General features: G+C 37.5%; 1 protein-coding gene across 1 annotated transcript in view; it reads left to right on the forward strand.

The window, feature by feature from the left end:
• The first annotated feature begins 1078 nt into the window (after window positions 1–1078).
• LOC128124334 (vomeronasal type-2 receptor 116-like) overlaps window positions 1079–20763 on the forward strand; it is a 55928-nt gene continuing 36243 nt past the window's right edge. The window contains exon 1 of the mRNA XM_052760476.1: window positions 1079–1252. Coding sequence (XP_052616436.1) covers window positions 1079–1252 — 174 coding nt within the window. The remainder of the gene's footprint in view (window positions 1253–20763) is intronic.

The following is a 20763-nucleotide window of genomic DNA, read 5'->3' on the forward strand; positions in this document are numbered from 1 at the left end:
AGGGGTGGCTTCCCAACCTGCCATCTCTTGTCACCAAATGAAGATTCTGGAACAGGATTTGGTTATATCTAATTGAGTTCTTGGTTCAAGAGGCCCCTTGGAAATCCCCAAAAAACCCAGGCTGTTCCCAACAAAAGTTTCCTCTCCTATCCCTGATAACAAAGTCTCATTGCTGAAGACAACACTTATGCAAATTATTGAGCATGAAGATGTCAAATTGGTGCCTATGTGGAACATTCACCCTTACTTTCTAGCATCTTTTGTACAGAAACTTATTCTGCATGCTGCCAAAAGAGAAATGTAAACAGCAATTTAGCCACATACCCTTTGTGTATGATGGTGTACTGCCTAAAAGATATGTTAGGGCAATGAAGGGACAATGCTTGTGGAAGTTACCATCTTTTAAGAGAATTGACTTAAGGGCCACTCCCCAATATAAAATCCCTACCCAATACTGACTGGATGACTAAGAACCTAAGATTGTATTGCCTTGAGATCTACAGTAAAAGTAAATAATACTGACCTAAAAAAGAAAAAAATGTATTTTGACTTTTATTATATAATATACTATGGTGATATTTTATTTGTGCTGAAATGTGATTTTATGTTAATAAATAAAGTTGTCTGGTGATCAGAGCTAAGAGTAAGCCATTAAGCAGAAGTCTGGTAGTGGTAGCACATGCCCTTAATCTGATCACATGGCAGGCAAAGTCTCTGTGTGTTCAAGGACACAACCAGCATGGTGACACATGCCTTTAATCCCAATACCAACCATAGAAACCTGGAGGTCTGTATAGACATACAGTGATGAGGAAGTCATGTGGTTGGGTTTAGAACCAATGAGAAGGCAGAACAGAAAGGCAGTAAAAAGACAGGACAAAGGAAGAAGGTCTCTCTCTCAGGGGAAGGACAGCAGTGAGTGGTAAGATAATGTGTTCTTAGCTCTTGGCTACTGCTCTGATCTCTGGGCTTTCAACTCTTTATTTGGCTCTGTGTTTCTTATTTAATAAGACTGTTTAGAATTACATCTACATTTGGTGCCCATGTGGCAAGAATTCATTAAAAACCATTGATGGCTATGGCCCTGGCTCGGCCCCAGCTCGGCCCCAGCTTGGCCAGAGTTTACAGGCCCCAAGCCCTGCCAGAGCTACCAGTCCCACTGCACATAGTCAGAGCTGCACTTGACCATAGCTGCAGCAGCTACCTGCAACTGCAGCTGGAGCTGCTTATGGCCCAAACACCAACTCACATGGTCAGAGCTTAAGGAAGCCAGAGCTCAGGCCGAATCGGCTCAAGCGGGAGCACATGGCTAGATTTCAGCTTTTAGCCAGAAAGAGTGGCAGTGGCAACTCTCTCTCTCTCTCTCTCTCTCTCTCTCTCTCTCTCTCTCTCTCTCTCTCTCTCTCTCTCTCTCTCTCTTTATGCAACCATGCTAGGTAGCTGTTTTGAATTTTCCTTGAATTTCTACTATTCTATGCAGACTTGGTAAGTAAATTAAGATATCAGATACTTTAAAGGGAAAATCTACTTAAAAGAGAAAAAATTTTCCACATTAAAAAAAATGGATGTTATCATACAATAGAAGGTATTTGGACTTTGTGTGATAAAACTTTAGGCAGTCTGAAAATGGAAAAATTATATGAAAAGATTAATGTTGATGGGATGTACAATACACCAATTATGCATATTATTACTTTACTTATCCTTGTTTGACAATTTAAAAAGATAGCCAATTTAAGTGCTAGGATAAAAGCTTTAGAAAAACCTGTTAAAATGAATTACAGAGAAATTCAGACTCAGATAGAAGAATTTAAGGGTGAAATTATTTCACAATTGGATTATAAGGTTACAGAAAGAAAGCCTGTTTTCAAACAATCAAACTTAATTTATCCAGTAACCATACAGCAGCTACCTAGTCAAGTGAATGTACAAACTAATTGGACTCAATTTGAAATGTTAGATATAAGAAGGTTTAAGGAGGCCATAGTATTTTATGGCATGCATTCTTCATTTGTAAAGCAAATGTTAAACTCCTGGTCAACTTGTAAAAGGAATGTTCCTCAGGACTGGAAAGAGTTGGAAAATGCTGTCCTGGAACCTGGAGCACAGCTGCATTGGCACATGTATTACTTAAATGGAGAGCTAGAGGTGTGGAAATCTCCCTGGATCAGCTTCTTGGAATACAAAGACAATGTTTATATAATAACCAAACCCTAATTATGTGCTGCATGGCCACCATAAATGCTTGGGATATAACTGAGGAAAAAAGAAAGAAAACTGAGTCATTCACAAAAGTTATACAGGGCACAAAAGAATCCTTCAGGGATTTCTTGCAAAGATTGTTTTGGTAATATTTTATTTTTTATTTTATTAAAATGTTATTTGTATGTTAACAAATAAAGTTGCCTGGGGGTCAAAGCTATTAGCAAGCCATAGGAAAGCAGGACAGTGGTGGCATACGCTTGTAATCCCAGCACTTGGTAGGCAGAGCTAGGTAAGTCTCTGTGTGTTCGGGGATACAGCCAGTATTGGATACACATGCCTTTAATTTCAATACCAATCATAGAAAACCTAGAGGTATATACAGACAGGCCGTGAAGAGGCAGCCATGTGGTTAGGTTTACAACCAATGAGAAGGCAGAACAGAAACTCTATATAAAGACTTTAACACAGGAGGTAGCTCTGGTTTGGAGAGGTAGGACCACCACAGGAGGAAGGGTAAGGTTTTAGCTCTTAGCTCTGACCTCTTGGCTTTCTTCTTTGCATTGGTTCTGTGTTTCTTATTTAATAAGACAGATGGTTATTTCTACATTTGGCGCCCAACGTGACAAGAATCCATTAAAAACTGCTTGGCTTGGCTTGGCTGCAGGTCTGGTTTCCAGCCTGGGTGGCCCGGCTCCCTAGCTCTGGCCCAGGACTGACTGACCCGCAGCTGTTGCTACTTGCTCAAAACTGGTGCCACAAACAACTCAGGCCTGCCCTGCTGAACAGGGCCCCTGCCTGTAAAGCCAAGGCTTGACTCGGCTCAAAAGTGAAAAACATGGCTGGATTTAAGGTTTTAGTCAAAAATCGTAGCTACACTTTCTTGCTCTCTCTCTCTCTCTCTCTCTCTCTCTCTCTCTCTGGATTCACACCTCGGACACCTGGTGGCTGTTTTGAAATTCCCTCGGATTTCTACTGTTCTACGCAGACTTGGTAAGTCAATTAACATATCTATTTAAAAGAGATTTTTTTTTTACATTAAAAAATATGGGCTTTATGTGTACATTGGAAGAAAATTGGGCTTTGTTTGAAATTTTAGGCACTCTGACAATGGAACAACTATATGAGAAGATTAATATTGATCGAATTATTCAGTTTATTACTTTTCTTATCCTCATTTTACTATTTAAAAAGATAGGCAATTTAAGTGCCAGGATAACAGTCTTAGAAAAACCTGTCAAACCTGTAAAAACGAATTATAGAGAAATTCAAATTCAGACAGAAGAAATTAACAATGAAGTTGTTTCAAAATTGGATCATAAGGTTACAGAAAGAAAGCCAGTTTTCACACAATCACCCATAATTTATCCGGTAGCCATACAGCAGCTACCTGATGAAGAGAATGAACAAAATACTTGAATTCCAATTGAAATGATAGACTTGCAAAGATTTAAGGATGCAATAGCATCTTATGGCATGCATTACCCATATGTAAAGCAAATGTTAAACACCTGATTAACTTGTAATAGGATTCTACCAAAGGACTGGTGGGAATTGTCACAAGCTGATCTTGAACCTGGACAAAATCTCCAGTGAAAAATGTGGTTCAATAATGAGGCTAAAAATATAAAAAAAAAATGGAGGGATAAAGGAATACAGGTATGCCAGGATCAGCTTATTGGAGAAGGCCAATATGCTTCAGTACAAACACAATGTTTATATGATGTCCAAACTCTAATTCTATGTCAAACAGCAGGCATGAATGCATGGGACAGATTTGAGGAATCAGGAAAAAACTGAGTCATTTAAAAAGGTTATACAGGGCCCAAAAGAATCTTTCACAGATTTCTTACAAAGATTGACTTCAGCAGTACAGAGAATGGTCCTGAATTCAGAGGCTAGTCAGATAATAATTGAATCTTTGACCTTTGAGAATGCAAATGCAGCATGCAAAAGAATAATCAGGCCATTAAAGGCAAGATCTGCACCCTTGGAAGATTAGATTAGAGACACGGTTAATGCTGAGGCTCATGACCATGATGATATGTGGGTAGGAGAAGCAATTCCAAAAGGTTTAAGAAATGTTAGATGTTTTGGATGTAGAAAGCAAGGACATTTGAAAAGGGACTGTAAACAGGTCATTCCTAGAAATAATGTTTCTTCAAGGAAAACTGGCAACAGAATGCCCCTACCTTCTGGAGTATGCAGAAGGTGTTTTAAGGGAAAACACTGGACAACGAATGTAGATCAACAAGGGACAGACAGGGAAATCCTCTGCCTTGGGCTTTGGGAAACTCCCAGAGGGGTCTCAAGCAGGCCCCCACAGTAAATCCAGTTCAAACCTTTCCTGCAGTTGTAGAGGAAACCCCTACTCAAAGAAACTAAATAACCAAATGCCTATTGGAATAAATCATGCTGGTTGGGATGATAAAACAGAGAGAATAGGAAATTCAGGAAAAAACATAAAGAAAATTTTTTGGCAAACTTCTATTAATGAACAAAGACCAAAACTAACAATAAAAATAAATGGTGTTATGTTGTCTGGTCTGGTAGACACAGGTGCTGACATTACCATAATTGCACCAGAATTTTGGCATCCAACTTAGCCTCTTCAGGAGGTAAACCATCAACTGTTAGGAATTGGGACATTATCTCAAGTGAAACAGAGTGCAAGATGGCTCAAATGTATAGGTCCAGAAGGACAGAAAGCAAAATTAAAACCGTATATGGCTAACATAGCTATGAACCTGTGGGGTCGAGACTTGTTACAGCAATGGAATATTCAGATTAACATCCCTCTGTAGATGTAACCAACGGTCTTATAAAATAAGAAACACAGAGCCAATTCAGAGAAGAAAGCCAAGAGGTCAGAGCTAAGAGCCTCACCCTTCCTGATTCAGGGATCCTCTCCAGCCAAGAGAGCTCTCCGAAAAGGACCTACTTCCTGTGTGTCTGTCTTTAAAGTCTTCCAGTTCTGCCTTCTCATTGGTTGTAAACCCAAACATGTGACTGCCTCGTCACTGCCTAAATGTACCGCCCTCCAGGTCCTTAAAGGCGTACACCACCGCCGCCACGCACTTGCTATGACTCTAATAGCTCTGACCCCCAGACAACTTTATTTATTAACATACAATTAAAATCACATTTCAGTACAAGTAAAATAACACCACATTTCCCCTTTTCTACTTTAATAAAAAGGAAAAAAAAGAAAAAGGTTATAACTAACAAAAGGAAAACTATATACAAAAGTACAATGACTATATACAATATATACAAGTAATAAATGTCTAAACAATGTCTAGTCCATTTGTATTTGACAAATTCAGAGAAAATAATTTCATTATCTATCCTATTTTGTTAAGTCCAAAATGTATCTACTTCACTTTCTATCCTAATTAATCTTCAACTATAACTAACTAACCTTCAACTATAACTACCTAATCTTCAACTCCCTCAGAGACCCAAGAAGGAAATAATATTAGCTAACAAAAATAAAAACAGAAAGTGCATGCAAGCAACTTCCAAAAAATTTGTGAGTTGACAGAAACAGCCAGCTTCCTGGACAGTCATCTGAGGTTTCTCCACAGTGTTGGGGCATCATCTTCAGCCTATAGGCTTAGCATATCTGACAGACTCATTTGTGAAGTAGGATGTACACAAGGTCAACAGTTCAACCTCACATTGGGTGAGAGCAGTCCATGTACCAGAAACACCTGAATCCCACTAGTGTCATGTCATGATTCAGGATTTTAAATTCTGGAAATTGTTGTTGATTTTTTAATTCAGCTGTCCATTCTTCTTGGCTGTGTATATATGGCTTCATCTTAGCATCCCGTTCTTCTCCACATCCCTCTGTCAAATGCCAGTTTACTATTGCGAGGCGTGAGCTTAGTTACTCTTCAAGAATAACTGTTTCAGCTGCTGTTCCATTGCACATCAGAAGCCATCGGCCCACTGCCTGTTCAGCTGCCTTCGAAGAAAAGGGCACTGTACCTTTTCTGGATTGCAAAGGCCACTTCAGGGATGGTGCCATATTGTCCTGGCCTCAGAAGATGCCTTTTGATAAAGCCATAACCACACTTGTTTTGGCAAGAATCAGTAGTCCTTTGTTTCATGTCCTGTCTGTCCATTTTGTCAGCAGTTTATTCAAGGATACTTTGTTGTCCAGTGGCTAACTTTTGCCACAATGAAAGTTAACTCCATACACAGTTTCTTCAATGCCCATATTTTCCCTGAAGTAGATTGGTACTGCCAGGAGCCAACATGTCTCATAATCATAACAAAAAAGAAAAATTTTCTAAGTTATTAAAACATTTTAAATGCCATATTCTGTAGATCTCTGAAGGGTTTGAAGATGACCTGTCTAAAATATATCTGCTCAATTTTTAAAACATATCTAATATGACTACAACTTCTATTGTAATGTCTAACTACTAACTTTCATTTCTTTATATCCTAATAGTTGGTAATAATAACATTCAAGGATCAGAAAATTGCATTGTTAAATGAATGGTATAAGTACAATTAGAAATATATATATAGCATTTTCTAACAATATCAATTTCAATATATATAATTTGTATACAATATAAAACAATCCAATCCAATGTAAAGTATTTAAAACTAGTAATTGTCTTTTTCTTCTTCTTTCTTTCTCTTTTTTTTTAAACAAGAACCTTAAATCTAATCTCCTTTGCTTAGCCTTTTTCCTAACCCTTGACAACAACTTGTAACCAACTCCCCTAAACAATGAAAATTATCCCAGACCCAAAACCCATTAAAAAGACCAAAAAACCACCCACCCCACACCACGTCTTTGGGAATGTGGACGTCATATTCTTAAAATTGCTTCCTGCTGGGTATGGGCGAAGTTATCTTTATCCTGAAAGAAAAATTTTAGGTTAATTGTCAAATTCTAGGAAAGGTAACCATATCCTTCATTATCCAGTCTGTGTATAATGCCAAAGTTCAGGGTTTATCTCAAGTCTTTATTCAAGTAGTCTTTGAGACTGGATCATCTCAGCTAGTCATCTCAAAATTGCTATGAGCACCTTGTAGTTCAAAGCTGATCTGTAGATGATGTTTGTCAGCTTAATGATGTTGTTATTGTCCACGTGGAATTGTTGTTGTTGTGGGGCCTCAACTTCTTCCTGGAGACTTCAGTTGATGTTAGGCCAGGCCGTGATTTCCTGCAGAAAACTGATAAGAGACTCGAACACAAAGACATATATATGCAGCTAATTGAAGCCTTTTTTCTAGAATTAATTAATACTCTATATGACCATTCATATCTTAACAAAGGTTAAAATGTATATATATATATTAATCTTGTAAATTTTGATATAAAATTTATACTTTAAGAAAAGTTTTAAAGAATCAGAATAGAATCAAAGAGTTGAGATTAGTAATAGAATAGTCCCTTAGTTAATTTGGCTTTTCTCCTGTCCCATAGCAGAAGATGGCTCTTTTATTCTGGCATGATACAGGGGGTTTGCATTTTCCTTTTAACAACATGCTTGAGTTTAAAGAAGGAGGGAGCCATTCTCCAACTCTAAAGTCAGCTTTAAATTTTAATTGAACTGGGACTATTAGAAGACCAATAGTGTTAAATTTTTAGAGAAAAGCAGAAACAAACATTTAGAAAGACATACAATTTTTTAGATAATATATACCCATATGCCATTTCACTCTGTTTCCTGGGATAGATGATTTGTCCCTTTTCTTCAGTTGTCTCATTTGTCCAGTGTTCTTCAGATTCCTTAACCTTCATTCTCCTAAAAGACAAAAACAAAAACCTTTCCCCAAGACTAATTTTGGGGATGTTCCTTTTTGGCAAGTTATTATCTGATTAAATGAAAAGACAGGTGTTACTGGTATAAGTTAGTTTAAATTGGATGTTCATGCTGGTTGAAGAACTATCACCTCCTCTAATTAAGAGGTTTCTCTTGTTCAAATCGAACCTTTATCAATTTTGATGGTACCCACAACTTATCTTCTCCTGTAGAAATAAAAGCAAAACCTCGTCCCCAACGTAACACATACCCTGGTTTCCATTCTGAGGTCAGCACATCCTTAAAGTATATAGGCTGATTTAATTCTGTAGTTTTTTCTATTATCCAATGTCTCTCTTCAGCTGTTGTTCCTTTCTCATTGACATTAAGAAAATTCAAAGTTAACAGAGCATTATGCAGTCTGTTTCTGGGGGGTTTTGTTACCCCTTTTTGTTTATTTAGCATATCCTTTAGAGTTCTGTTTGATCTTTCTACAATTGCTTGACCTGTAGGATTATGTGGTATGCCCGTAATATGCTTTATATTGTAATAAGCAAAAAACTGTTTCATTTTAACAGAGACATATGATGGAGCATTATCAGTTTTGATTTGTGCAGGTATATTCATGATGGCCATAACTTCTAGCAAATGAGTAATTACAGAATCAGCTTTTTCAGAACTCAAAGCAGTTGCCCACTGAAATCCTGAATAAGTATCAATAGTGTGGTGTACATATTTCAGTTTTCCAAATTCTGCGAAGTGAAACACGTCCATCTGCCAGATTTCATTCCTTTGAGTACCTTTTGGGTTACATCCAGCTGGTAATGGCGTTTGATTGTAGAAGGAACAAGTAGGACATTTCTTTACTATTTCTTTGGCTTGTTGCCAGGTTATGGAAAAATCCTTTTTTAAACCTTTACTATTGACATGATGTTTTTTATGAAATTCTGAGGCCTCCAGCACATTTCCTATCAATAATTTATCAATCTCATCATTGCCTTGTGCTAGAGGGCCTGGCAGACCAGTATGGGATCGAATGTGAGTTATATATAAAGGATGACTCCTCTTCCTGATTGCATCTTGTAATTGAATAAATAGTGAAGTTAATTCTGAAGCATCAGGGATAAATTCTGCAGTTTCAATATGTAATACTACTCTTTCAGCATACTGAGAGTCGGTTACTATGTTGAGAGGTTCTGAAAAATCCATTAATACCAACAGAATAGCATACAATTCTGATTTTTGAACTGAATTATAAGGACTTTGAACCACTTTACTTAAATTTACTGATTTGTAACCTGCCTTTCCTTGTTTGTTGGCATCTGTATAAAATGTACAAACTCCAGATATGGGTTTTTCCCATACAATTCGAGGCAAGATCCAATCAGCTCTCTTTATAAGATCAATTCTATCGCTTTGGGGATATTTGCTGTTAATTTCTCCCAAAAAATTACTGCAAGCTCTTTGCCAAGGTTCACTTTCTGTCCATAATTTTTCAATATCCTCCTTAGTAAAAGGTATGACAATTTCTGCTGGGTCTATTCCTGCTAATTGACGAAGTCTCAATTTTCCTTTCCAAATCAAGTCAGAGATTTTTTCCACATAAGTTTTTAATTTTTTATTTGGTTTATTTGGTAAAAATATCCATTCTAATATAATATCTTCCCTCTGCATTAATATTCCTGTAGGAGAATGTCTAGAAGGTAAAATAACCAAAATGCAATCCAGCTTTGGATCAATACGATCCACGTGTCCTTCATGTACTTTCTTTTCTACCAAGGCCAATTCTTTCTCAGCTTCAGGTGATAATTCTCTTGGACTATTTAAGTCCTTGTCACCTTCTAAGGTTTTGAACAAATTATGCAGTTCATCATTTTTTACCCCAACAATAGTTCTTAGATGAGAAATATCTCCAAATAATCTTTGAAAGTCATTAAGAGTCTGTAGTCGATCTCTCCTAATTTGCACCTTTTGGGGTCTAATTTTTTGTAGCTCTATTTTATATCCTAAATAATTAATAGAATCTCCTCTTTGTATCTTTTCAGGAGCAATTTGTAATCCCCAGCAAGGCAAAATTTTCTTTACTTTTTCAAACATTCTTTCTAAAGTATCTGCATTTGAGTCAGCTAGTAAAATATCATCCATATAATGATAAATTATAGATTTAGGAAATTTTTTACGTATCACTTCCAATGGCTGTTGCACAAAATATTGGCACAGAGTTGGGCTATTCAACATTCCTTGTGGGAGGATTCTCCATTGAAATCTTTTAACTGGTTGAGAATTATTGTAAGTAGGCACTGTGAAAGCAAATCTTTCTCTGTCTTTTTCTTGTAAGGGTATTAAAAAGAAACAGTCTTTTAAATCAATAACTATGAGAGGCCATCCTTTTGGTAACAGAGTAGGCAAAGGAATTCCAGATTGTAAAGAGCCCATTGGCTGAATTACTTTGTTAATTGCTCTAAGGTCTGTTACCATTCTCCATTTACCAGATTTCTTCTTAATAACAAATACAGGAGAATTCCAAGGGCTGGTTGATTCTTCAATATGCTGAGCATTTAACTGTTCTTCTACCAGCTCTTCTAAAGCCTGGAGTTTCTCTGTTGTTAAAGGCCATTGCTGGACCCATACAGGCTTGTCTGTTAACCATTTTAAAGGTAGAGCTGTTGTTGTTTTTGGAAGATCATCAGTTGTTGTGCCCTGTTCTTGTATAATATGGATGGCTGGTGACCACTCAGAATAATGCCTTCTAATATTTCTCTCAGAAACATGTGCTAGTTTATGATTTGTTTCTGAGATTGGAGGGATGTTAATCTGAGTATTCCATTGTTGTAACAAGTCTCGACCCCACAGGTTCATAGCTATGTTAGCCACATATAGTTTTAATTTTGCTCTCTGTCCTTCTGGACCTATACATTCGAGCCATCTTGCACTCTGTTTCACCTGAGATAATGTCCCAATTCCTAACAGTTGAATGTTTACCTCCTGAAGAGGCCAAGTTGGATGCCAAAATTCTGGTGCAATTATGGTAACGTCCGCACCTGTGTCTACCAGACCAGACAACAAAACACCATTTATTTTTATCGATAATTTTGGTCTTTGTTCATTAATAGAAGTTTGCCAAAAAATTTTCTTTATGTTTTCTCCTAAATTTTCTATTCTCTCTGTTTCATCATCCTGACCAGCATGACTTATTCCAATAGGCATTTGGTTATTTAATTGCTCTGAGTTGGGGTTTCCTCTACGACTTCAGGAAAGGTTTGAACTGGATTTGCTATTGGGGCCTGCATGAGGCCCCTCTGGGAGTTTCCCGAAGACTGAGGCAAAGGATTACCCTGTCTGTCCCTTGTTGATCTACACTCGTTGTTCAGTGTTTTCCCTTACCACACCTTCTGCATACTCCAGAAGGAAGGGGCAGTCTGTTGCCATTGTTCCTTGAAGAAACATTGTTTCTAGGAATGACCTGTTTACAGTCCCTTTTCAAATGTCCTTGCTTTCCACATCCAAAACATCTAACATTCCTCAAACCTCTTGAAATTGCTTCTCCTACCCACGTATCATCATGCTCATGAGCTTCAACATTAACTGTGTCTCTAATCCAATCTTCCAAAGGTGCAGATCTTGCCTTTAATGGCCTAATTATTGTTTTGCATGCTGCATTCGCATTCTCAAAGGCCAAAGTTTCAATTATTATCTTACTAGCTTCTGAATCCAGGACCATTCTCTTTACTGCTGAAGCCAGTCTTTGTAAAAAATCTGTGAAAGATTCTTTTGGGCCTTGTACAACCTTTGTAAATGACTCAGTTTTTTTTCCTGGTTCCTCAACTCTGTCCCATGCATTCAAGGCTGCTGTTCGACATAAAATTAGGGTTTGGACATCATATAAACATTGTGCTTGTGCTGAAGCATATTGACCTTCTCCAATAAGCTGATCCTGGCAGACTTGTATTCCTTTATCCCTCCACTGTTTTTCTATGTTTTTAGCTTCATCCTTGAACCAAGTTAGCCACTGAAGCCTTTGACTGGGTTCAAGAACAGCTTGTGCCAGCTCCCGCCAATCCTGTGGTACAATCCTATTATATGTTGACCAAGAGTTTAACATTTGCTTTACATATGGGGAATGCATGCCGTAAGATACTATTGCCTTCTTAAACCTTCGTAAATCTAACATTTCAATTGGAGCCCAAATATTTTGTGTAGTCATTTGATCAGGCAACTGCTGTATGGTTACTGGACAAACTAAGGGTGACTGTGTGAACACAGGCTTTCTTTCTGTAACCCTATGATCCAATCTTGAAGCAACTTCACTGTTAATTTCTTCTGTCTGAGTTTTTACAGATTTATCAAGTTTTTCTAAAGCTGTCATCCTGGCACTTAAATTAACTATCTTTTTAAATAGTAAAATGAGAATAAGCATAGTAATAAACTGCATAATTTGATCAACATTAATCTTCTCATAGAGCTGTTCCATTGTCAGACTGTCTAAAATTGCAAACAAAGCCCAATTTTCTTCCAATGAACACAGAAAACCCATTTTTTTTAAATGTGGAAAAATTTCTCTTTTAAATAGTTTCCTTTAAAATATTCGATATGTTAAGTGACTTACGAAGTCCTCGTAGAACAGTACAAATCCGAGGAAATTTCAAAACAGCCACCTAGTGTCCGAGGTGTGAATCCAGAGAGAGAGAGAGAGAGAGAGAGAGAGAGAGAGAGAGAGAGAGAGAGAGAGCAAGCAAGAACCGTAGCCACAAGTTCTGCCTAAGAACTTGAATCCAGCCACGTGTTCCCGCTTGAGCCTAGTCAAGCCTTGGCTCTGGCTACCTTAAGCTCCAACCACGAGCGTTGGCTTTACAGGCAGGGGCCCTGTTCGGCAGGGCAGGCCTGAATTGTCTGTAGCACCGGCTTTAAGCAAGTAGCTCAAAGTTAGTCCGGCCTGAGGCCAAGCCGACCTGGGCCCGGGCTAGGGAGCCGGCTGCCCTGGCGGGAAACCGGTCCTGCCGCCAAGCCAAGTTAAGCGTTTTTTAATGGATTCTTGTCATGTTGGGCGCCAAATGTAGATGTAACCAACGGTCTTATAAAATAAGAAACACAGAGCCAATTCAGAGAAGAAAGCCAAGAGGTCAGAGCTAAGAGCCTCACCCTTCCTGATTCAGGGATCCTCTCCAGCCAAGAGAGCCCTCCGAAAAGGACCTACTTCCTGTGTGTCTGTCTTTAAAGTCTTCCTGTTCTGCCTTCTCATTGGTTGTAAACCCAAACATGTGACTGCCTCGTCACTGCCTGAATGTACCGCCCTCCAGGTCCTTAAAGGCGTGCACCACCGCCGCCACGCACTTGCTATGACTCTAATAGCTCTGACCCCCAGACAACTTTATTTATTAACATACAATTAAAATCACATTTCGGTACAAGTAAAATACCACCACATCCCTCCAATTTCAGAAACAAATCATAAATTAGTACGTGTTTCTGAGAGAAATATTAGAAGATATTATTCTAGTGAGTGGTCACCAGCCATCCATGTCATACAAGAACAGGTCACAACAACTGATAATCTTCTAAAAACACCAAGAGCTCTACCTTTAAAATGGTCAACAGACAAGCCTGTATGGGTTCAGCAATGGCCTTTTACAACAGAGAAACTCCAGGCTTTAGAAAAGCTGGTAGAAGAACAGTTAAATGCTCAGCATACTGAAGAATCAACCATTGGATAATAGGAAAAACTACAGAATTAAATCAGCCTATATACTTTAAGGATGTGCTAACCTCAGAATGGAAACCAGGATATGTGTTACATTGGGGATGAGGTTTTGCTTTTATTTCTACAGGAGAAGATAAGCTGTGGTTACCATCAAAATTGATAAAGGTTTCATTTGAACAACAGAGACCTCTTAATTAGAGGAGGTGATAGTTCATCAACTAGCATGAACATCCAATTTAAACTAACTTATACCAGTAACACATGCCTTTTCATTTAATCAGATAACAACTTGCCAAAAAGGAACATCCCAAAAAAACCTTAGGAAAAGGTTTTTGTTTTTGTCTTTTAGGAGAATGAAGGTTAAGGTAACACTGGGCAAATGAGACAACTGAAGAAAAGGGACAAATCATCTATCCCAGGAAACAGAGTGAAATGGCATATGGGTATGTCATCTAAAAAGTTTTATGTCTTCCTAAATGTTTCTATCTGCTTTTCACTAAAGATTTAACACTATTGGTCTTCTAATAGCCCCAGTTCAATTAAAATTTAAAGCTGACTTTGGAGTTGGAGAATGGCTCTCTCCTTCTTTAAACTCAAGCATGTTGTTAAAAGGAAAATGCAAACTCCCTGTATCATACCAGAAGAAAAGAGCCATCCTCTGCTACTGGACACAAGAAAAGCCAAATTAATTAAGGGACTATTCTATTACTAATCTCAACTCATTGATTCTATTCTGATTCTTTAAACTTTTCTTAAAGGATGAATTTTATATCAAAATTTACAAGATTAATATATATATATACACACATACATTTTAAACTTTGCTAAGATATAAATGGTCATATAGAGTACTAACTAATTCTAAAAAGCCACATATATAGTCTTTGGGTTTGAGTCTCTTATCAGTTTTTTGCAGGAAATCACGACCAGGCCTAACATCAACTGAAGTCTCCAGGAAGAAGATGGGGCCCCAGAACAACAACAATTCCACATGGACAATAATAACATCACTAAGTTGACAAACATCATCTAGAGATCAGCTTTGAACTACAAAGTGCTCAGAGCAAATTTGAGAGAGCTAGCTGAGATGATACAGTCTCAAAGACTACTTGAATAAGGATTTGAGATTGAATTTTGGCATTATACACAGACTGGATAATGAAGAATATTGTTACCTTTTCTATAATTTGACAATTAACCTAAAATTTTTCTTTCAGGATAAAGATACCTTCGCCTTTTCCCAGCAGGAAGCAATTTTAAGAATACGACGCCCACATTCCCAAAGAGGTGGTGTGGGGTGGGTGGTTTTTTTGGTCTTTTAATGGGTTTTGGGTCTGGAATAATTTTCATTGATTAGGGGGGTTGGTTACAAGTTGTTGTCAAGGGTTAGGAAAAGGGCTAAGCAAAAGAGATTAGATTTAAATTTCTTGTTTTAAAAAAAAAGAAAGAAGCCGGGCGGTGGTGGTGCACGCCTTTAATCCCAGCACTCGGGAGGCAGAGCCAGGCGGATCTCTGTGAGTTCGAGGCCAGCCTGGGCTACCAAGTGAGTTCCAGGAAAGGCTCAAAGCTACACAGAGAAACCCTGTCTCGAAAAAAAAAAGAAAGAAAAGAAAAGAAAAATGTAAATACTTTACATTTCATTGGAATGTTTTATATTGTATACAAATTATATATATTGAAATTGATATTGTTAGAAAATGCTATATGTATATTTCTAATTGTACTTATACCATTCATTTAACAATATAATGCTATTTTATGATCCTTGAATGTTGTTATTACCAACTATTAGGATATAAAGAAATGAAAGTTAGTAGTTAGACATTATAATAGAACCAGTAGTCATATTAGGTATGTTTTCAAGATTGAGTAGATATATTTTAGATAGACAGGTTATCTTCAAACCTTCAGAGATCTACAGAATTTGGCATTTAGAATGTTTTAATAACTTAGAAAATTTTTTCTTTTTTGTTATGACTATGAGACATGTCAGCTCCTGGCAGTACCAATCTACTTCAGAGAAAATATGGGAATTGAAAAAACTGCAATTGGAGTTAACTTTCATTGTGGCAAAAGTTAGCCACTGCACAACAAAGTATCCTCGAATCAACTGCTGACAAACAGGACAGACAGGACAGGAAACAAAGGACTACCGATTCTTGGCAAAACAAGTGTGTTTATGGCTTTATCAAATGCATCTTCTGAGGCCAGGACAATATGGCACCATCCCTGAAGTGGCCTTCGCAATCCAGAAAAGGTACAGTGCCCTTTTCTTCAAAGGCAGCTGAACAGGTAGTGGGCCGATGGCTTCTGATGTGCAATGGGACAGTAGCTGAAACAGTTATTCTTGAAGAGTAATTAAGCTCATGCCACTCAATAGTAGAATGGTATTTATTAGAGGGATGTGGAGAAGAACAGGATACTGAGATGAAGCCACATACACACATAGCCAAGAAGAATGGACAGCTGAATTTAAAAAACATCAACAATTTTCAGAATTTAAAATCCTGAATCATGACATGACACTAGTGGAATTCAGGTGTTTCTGGTATATAGACTGTTCTCCCCCAATGTGAGGTTGAACTGTTGACCTTGTGTACATCCTACTTCACAAATGAGTCTGTCAGATATGCTAAGACTATAGGCTGAAGATGATGCCCCAACACTGTGGAGAAACCTCAGATGACTGTCCAGGAAGCTGGCTGTTTCTGTCAACTCACAATTTTTTGGAAGTTGCTTGCATGTACTTCCTGTTTTTATTTTTTTGTTAGCCAATATTATTTCCTTCTTGGATCTCAGAGGGAGCTGAAGATTAGTTAGTTATAGTTGAAGATTAATTAGGATAGAATGTGAATTAGATACAATAGAATATATAATGGAATTATTTTCTCTGAATTTGTCAAATACAAATGAATTCGACATTGTTTAGGTATGTATTACTTGTATCTATTGTATATAGTTATTGTACTTTTGTATATAGTTTTTCTTTTGTTAGTTATAAGCTTTTTCCTTTTTGTTTTTATTAAAATAGAAAAGGGGAAATATGGTGATATTTTATTTGTATTAAAATGTTATTTGTATGTTAATAAATAAAGTTGCCCGGGGGTCAAAGCAATTAGCAAGCCATAGGAAAGCAGGGCAGTGGTGGAGAACACATGTAATCCCAGAACTTGGTAGGCAGAGCTAGGTAAGTCTCTGTGTGTTCGGGGATACAGCCAGTATTGGATACACATGCCTTTAATTTCAATACCAATCATAGAAAACCTGGAGGTCTATGCGGACAGGCTATGACCAGGTGGTCATGTGGTTGGGTTTACAACCAATGAGAAGGCAGAACAGAAACTCTATAAAGATATTAACACAGGAAGTAGCTCTGGTTCAGAGAAGTAGGACTACCGCAGGAGGAAGGGTAAGGTTTTAGTCCTTAGCTCTGACCTCTTGACTTTCTTCTTTGCATTGGTTCTGTGTTTCTTATTTAATAAGACAGTTGGTTACTTCTACACTTCAGGGATTTCTTTCAAAGATTGTTTTCAGCAGTAAATTGAATGGTCTAGAATTCAGAAGCTCGCCAGATAATAAATCGAATCTTTGGATTCTGAGAAAGCAAATGCAGCATGCAAGAGAATAATCAGGCCATTAAAGGCAAGATTTGCACCCTTGGAGGATTGGATTAGAGACACGGTTAATGTTGAGTGGTTATGATGATATGTAGATAGGAAAAGCAATTTCAAGAGGTTTGAGGAATGCCAGATGTTTTGGATGTGGAAAGTAAGGTCATTTGAAAAGGGATTGTAAACGGGGCATTCCTAGAAACAATGTTTCTTCAAGGAACAATGGCAACAGAATGTCCCTTCCTTCTGGAGTATGCAGAAGGTGTGGTAAAGGTAAATATTGGACCAACAAATGTAAATCAACCAGGGACAGACAAAGTAATTTTTTGCTTACATCAGGAAACACCCAGAGGGGCCTCAGGCAGGCCCCCACAGTAAATCCAGTTCAGACCTTTCCTGCCATCATAGAAGAAACCCCTACTCAGAGCAATTAAGTAACCAAATGCCTATTGAAATAAACCAGCCTGCTTGGCGTGATAGAACAGCTGAGACAGAGAGAACAGAAAATTCAGGAAAAACATAAAGAAACATTTTTGGCAAACTTCTATAAATGAACAAAGACCAAAATTAAAAATATGAATAAATGAGGTTTTGTTATCTGGTCTAGTAGACAAAGGTGCTGACATGACCATAATTGCACCAGAATTTTGGCATCCAACTTGGCCTCTTCAGGAGGTTAACATTCAGCTGTTAGGGATTGGAACATTATCTCAAGTGAAACAGACTGCAAGATGGCTCGAATGTATAGGTCCAGAAGGACAGAGAGGAAACTTAAAGGCATATGTGGCTAACATAGCTATGAATTTATGGGGCCGAGATCTGTTACAACAATGGAATACTCATGTAGCTAGAGTATTCCTGCCTGGCCACTGGTCAGGGCAAATCTCTCTCACCTACCAGTCCCAAAGCCACTCAGACCCAACCAAGTAAACACAGAGACTTATATTGGTTACAAACTGTATGGCAGTGGCAGGCTTCTTGCTAACTGTTCTTACAGCTTAAATTAATCCATTTCTATAAATCTATACCTTGCCACATAGCTCGTGGCTTACTGGCATCTTCACATGCTGTTTGTCATCATGGCGGCTGGCAGTGACTCTGACTCAGCCTTCCACTTCCCAGCTTTATTCTCCTCCTTGTCCCGCCTATACTTCCTCCTGCCTGACTACTGGCCAATCAGTGTTTTATTTACTAACCAATCAGAGCAACACATTTGCCATATAGAACATCCCATAGCATACTCAAATTAACATTTCTTCAACCTCAGAAACAAATCATAAACTAACACATGTTTCTGAGAGAAATATTAGAAGATATTATTCTAGTGAGTGGTCACCAGCCATCTATATTGTACAATAACAGGGCACAAAAACTGATGATCTTCCAAAAACACCAACAGCTCTACCTTTAAAATGGTTACCAGACAAGCCTGTATGGGTTCAGCAATGGCCTTTAACAACAGAGAAACTGAAAGCTTTAGAAGAGCTGGTAGAAGAGAAGTTAAATACTAAGCATATTGAAGAATCAACCAGCCCTTGGCATTCTCCTGTATTTGTTATTAAAAAGAAATTTGGTAAATAGATAATGGCAACAGACCTTAGAGCAATTAGCAAAGTAATTCAGCCAATGGGCTCTCTACAGTCCCAAATTCCTTTCCCTGCTCTGTTACCTAAAGGATGGCCTCTTATAGTTATCTATTTAAAAGACTGTTTCTTTTCAATACCCTTGCAAGAAAAAGACAGAAAAAGATTTGCCTTCACAGTACCTACTTACAATAGTTCTCAACCGGTTAAGAGATATCAATGGAGGGTTCTCCCACAGGGAATGTTAAATAGCCAAATCCTGTGCCAATATTTTGTACAACAGCCATTGGAAATGACACATAAAAAAATTTCTAAATCTATAATTTATCATTATATGGATGATATTTAACTAACTGACTCAAATGCAAATACTTTAGAAAGAATGTTTGAAGAAGTAAAGGAAATTTTGCCTTGCTGGGGATTACAAATTGCTCCTGAAAAAATACAAAGAGGGGGTTCTATTAATTATTTAGGATATAAAATAGGTCTACAAAAAAAATTAGACCCCAAAAGGTGCAAATTAGGAGAGATTGATTAAGGACTCTTAATGACTTTCAAAGATTATTTGGAGACATTTCTCATCTACAAACTATTGTTGGGGTAAAAAAATGATGAACTGAATATTTTGTTCAAAACCTTAGAAGGTGACAAGGACTTAAATAGTCCAAGAGAATTATCACCTGAAGCTGAGAGAGAATTGGCCTTGGTAGAAAAGAAAGCACAGAAAGGACACGTGGATCATGTCAATCCAAAGCTGGATTGCATTTTGGTTATTTTACCCTCTAGGCATTCTCCTACAGGAATTTTAATACAGAGGGAAGATATTATATGGGAATTGATACTTTTACCAAATAAACAGAGTAAAAATTAAAAACTTACATTGAAAAAAAATCTCTAACTTGATTTTGAAAGGATAATTGAGAGTTTGTCAATTAACAGGAATAGACCCAGCAGAAATTGTTGTATCTTTAACTAAGGAGGACATTGAAAATTATGGACAGAAAGTGAACCTTAGCAAAGAGCCTGGAGTAATTGTTGGGAGAGATTAACAGCAAATATCCCAAAAGGGATAGATTTGATCTTATAAAGAGATGTGGTTGGATTTTGCCTCGAATTGTATGAGAAACACCCATATCTGGAGTTCGTACATTTTATACAGATGCAAACAAACAAGGAAAGGCAGGTTGCATATCAGAGAATTTAAGTAAAGTGGTTCAAAGTGCTTATAATTCTCTTCAAAAATCGGAAATGTATGCTATTCTGTTGGTATTAATGGATTTTTCAGAATATATAGTTACTGACTCTCAGTATGCTGAGAGAGGGTATTATATATTGAGACTGCAGAATTTATCCCTGATGAGTCAGAATAAACTTCACTATTTATTCAGTTCCAAGATATAATCAGGAGTAGGAGTCATCCTTTATATATAACTCACATCTGATCCCATACTGGTCTGCCAGGCCCTCTAGCACAGGTAATGATGAGACTAATAAATTATTGATAGGAAATGTGCTGGAGGCCTCAGAGTTTCATTAAAAAAATCATGTCATTAGTAAAAGTGTAAAAAAGGATTTTTCCATAACCTTGCAACAAGCCCAGGAAATTGTAAGTAAATGTCCTACTTGTTCCTTTGAAAATCAGATGTCATTACCAGCAGGATATAACCCAAAGGGTACTCAGATGAATGAAATCTGGCAGATGGATGTGTTTCACTTTGCAGAATTTGGAAAACTGAAACCATCGATACTTATTCAGGATTTCAATGGGCAACTGCTTTGAGTTCTGAAAAAGCTGATTCTATAATCATTCGTTTGTTAGAAGTTATGGCCATCATGGGTATACCTGCACAAATTAAAACTGACAATGCTCCAGCATATATCTCTAATAAAATGAAACA

The sequence above is a fragment of the Peromyscus californicus genome, unplaced genomic scaffold (genome assembly GCF_007827085.1).
Source record: "Peromyscus californicus insignis strain IS unplaced genomic scaffold, ASM782708v3 Scaffold_4__1_contigs__length_199733344, whole genome shotgun sequence".
NCBI lineage: Eukaryota > Metazoa > Chordata > Mammalia > Rodentia > Cricetidae > Peromyscus > Peromyscus californicus.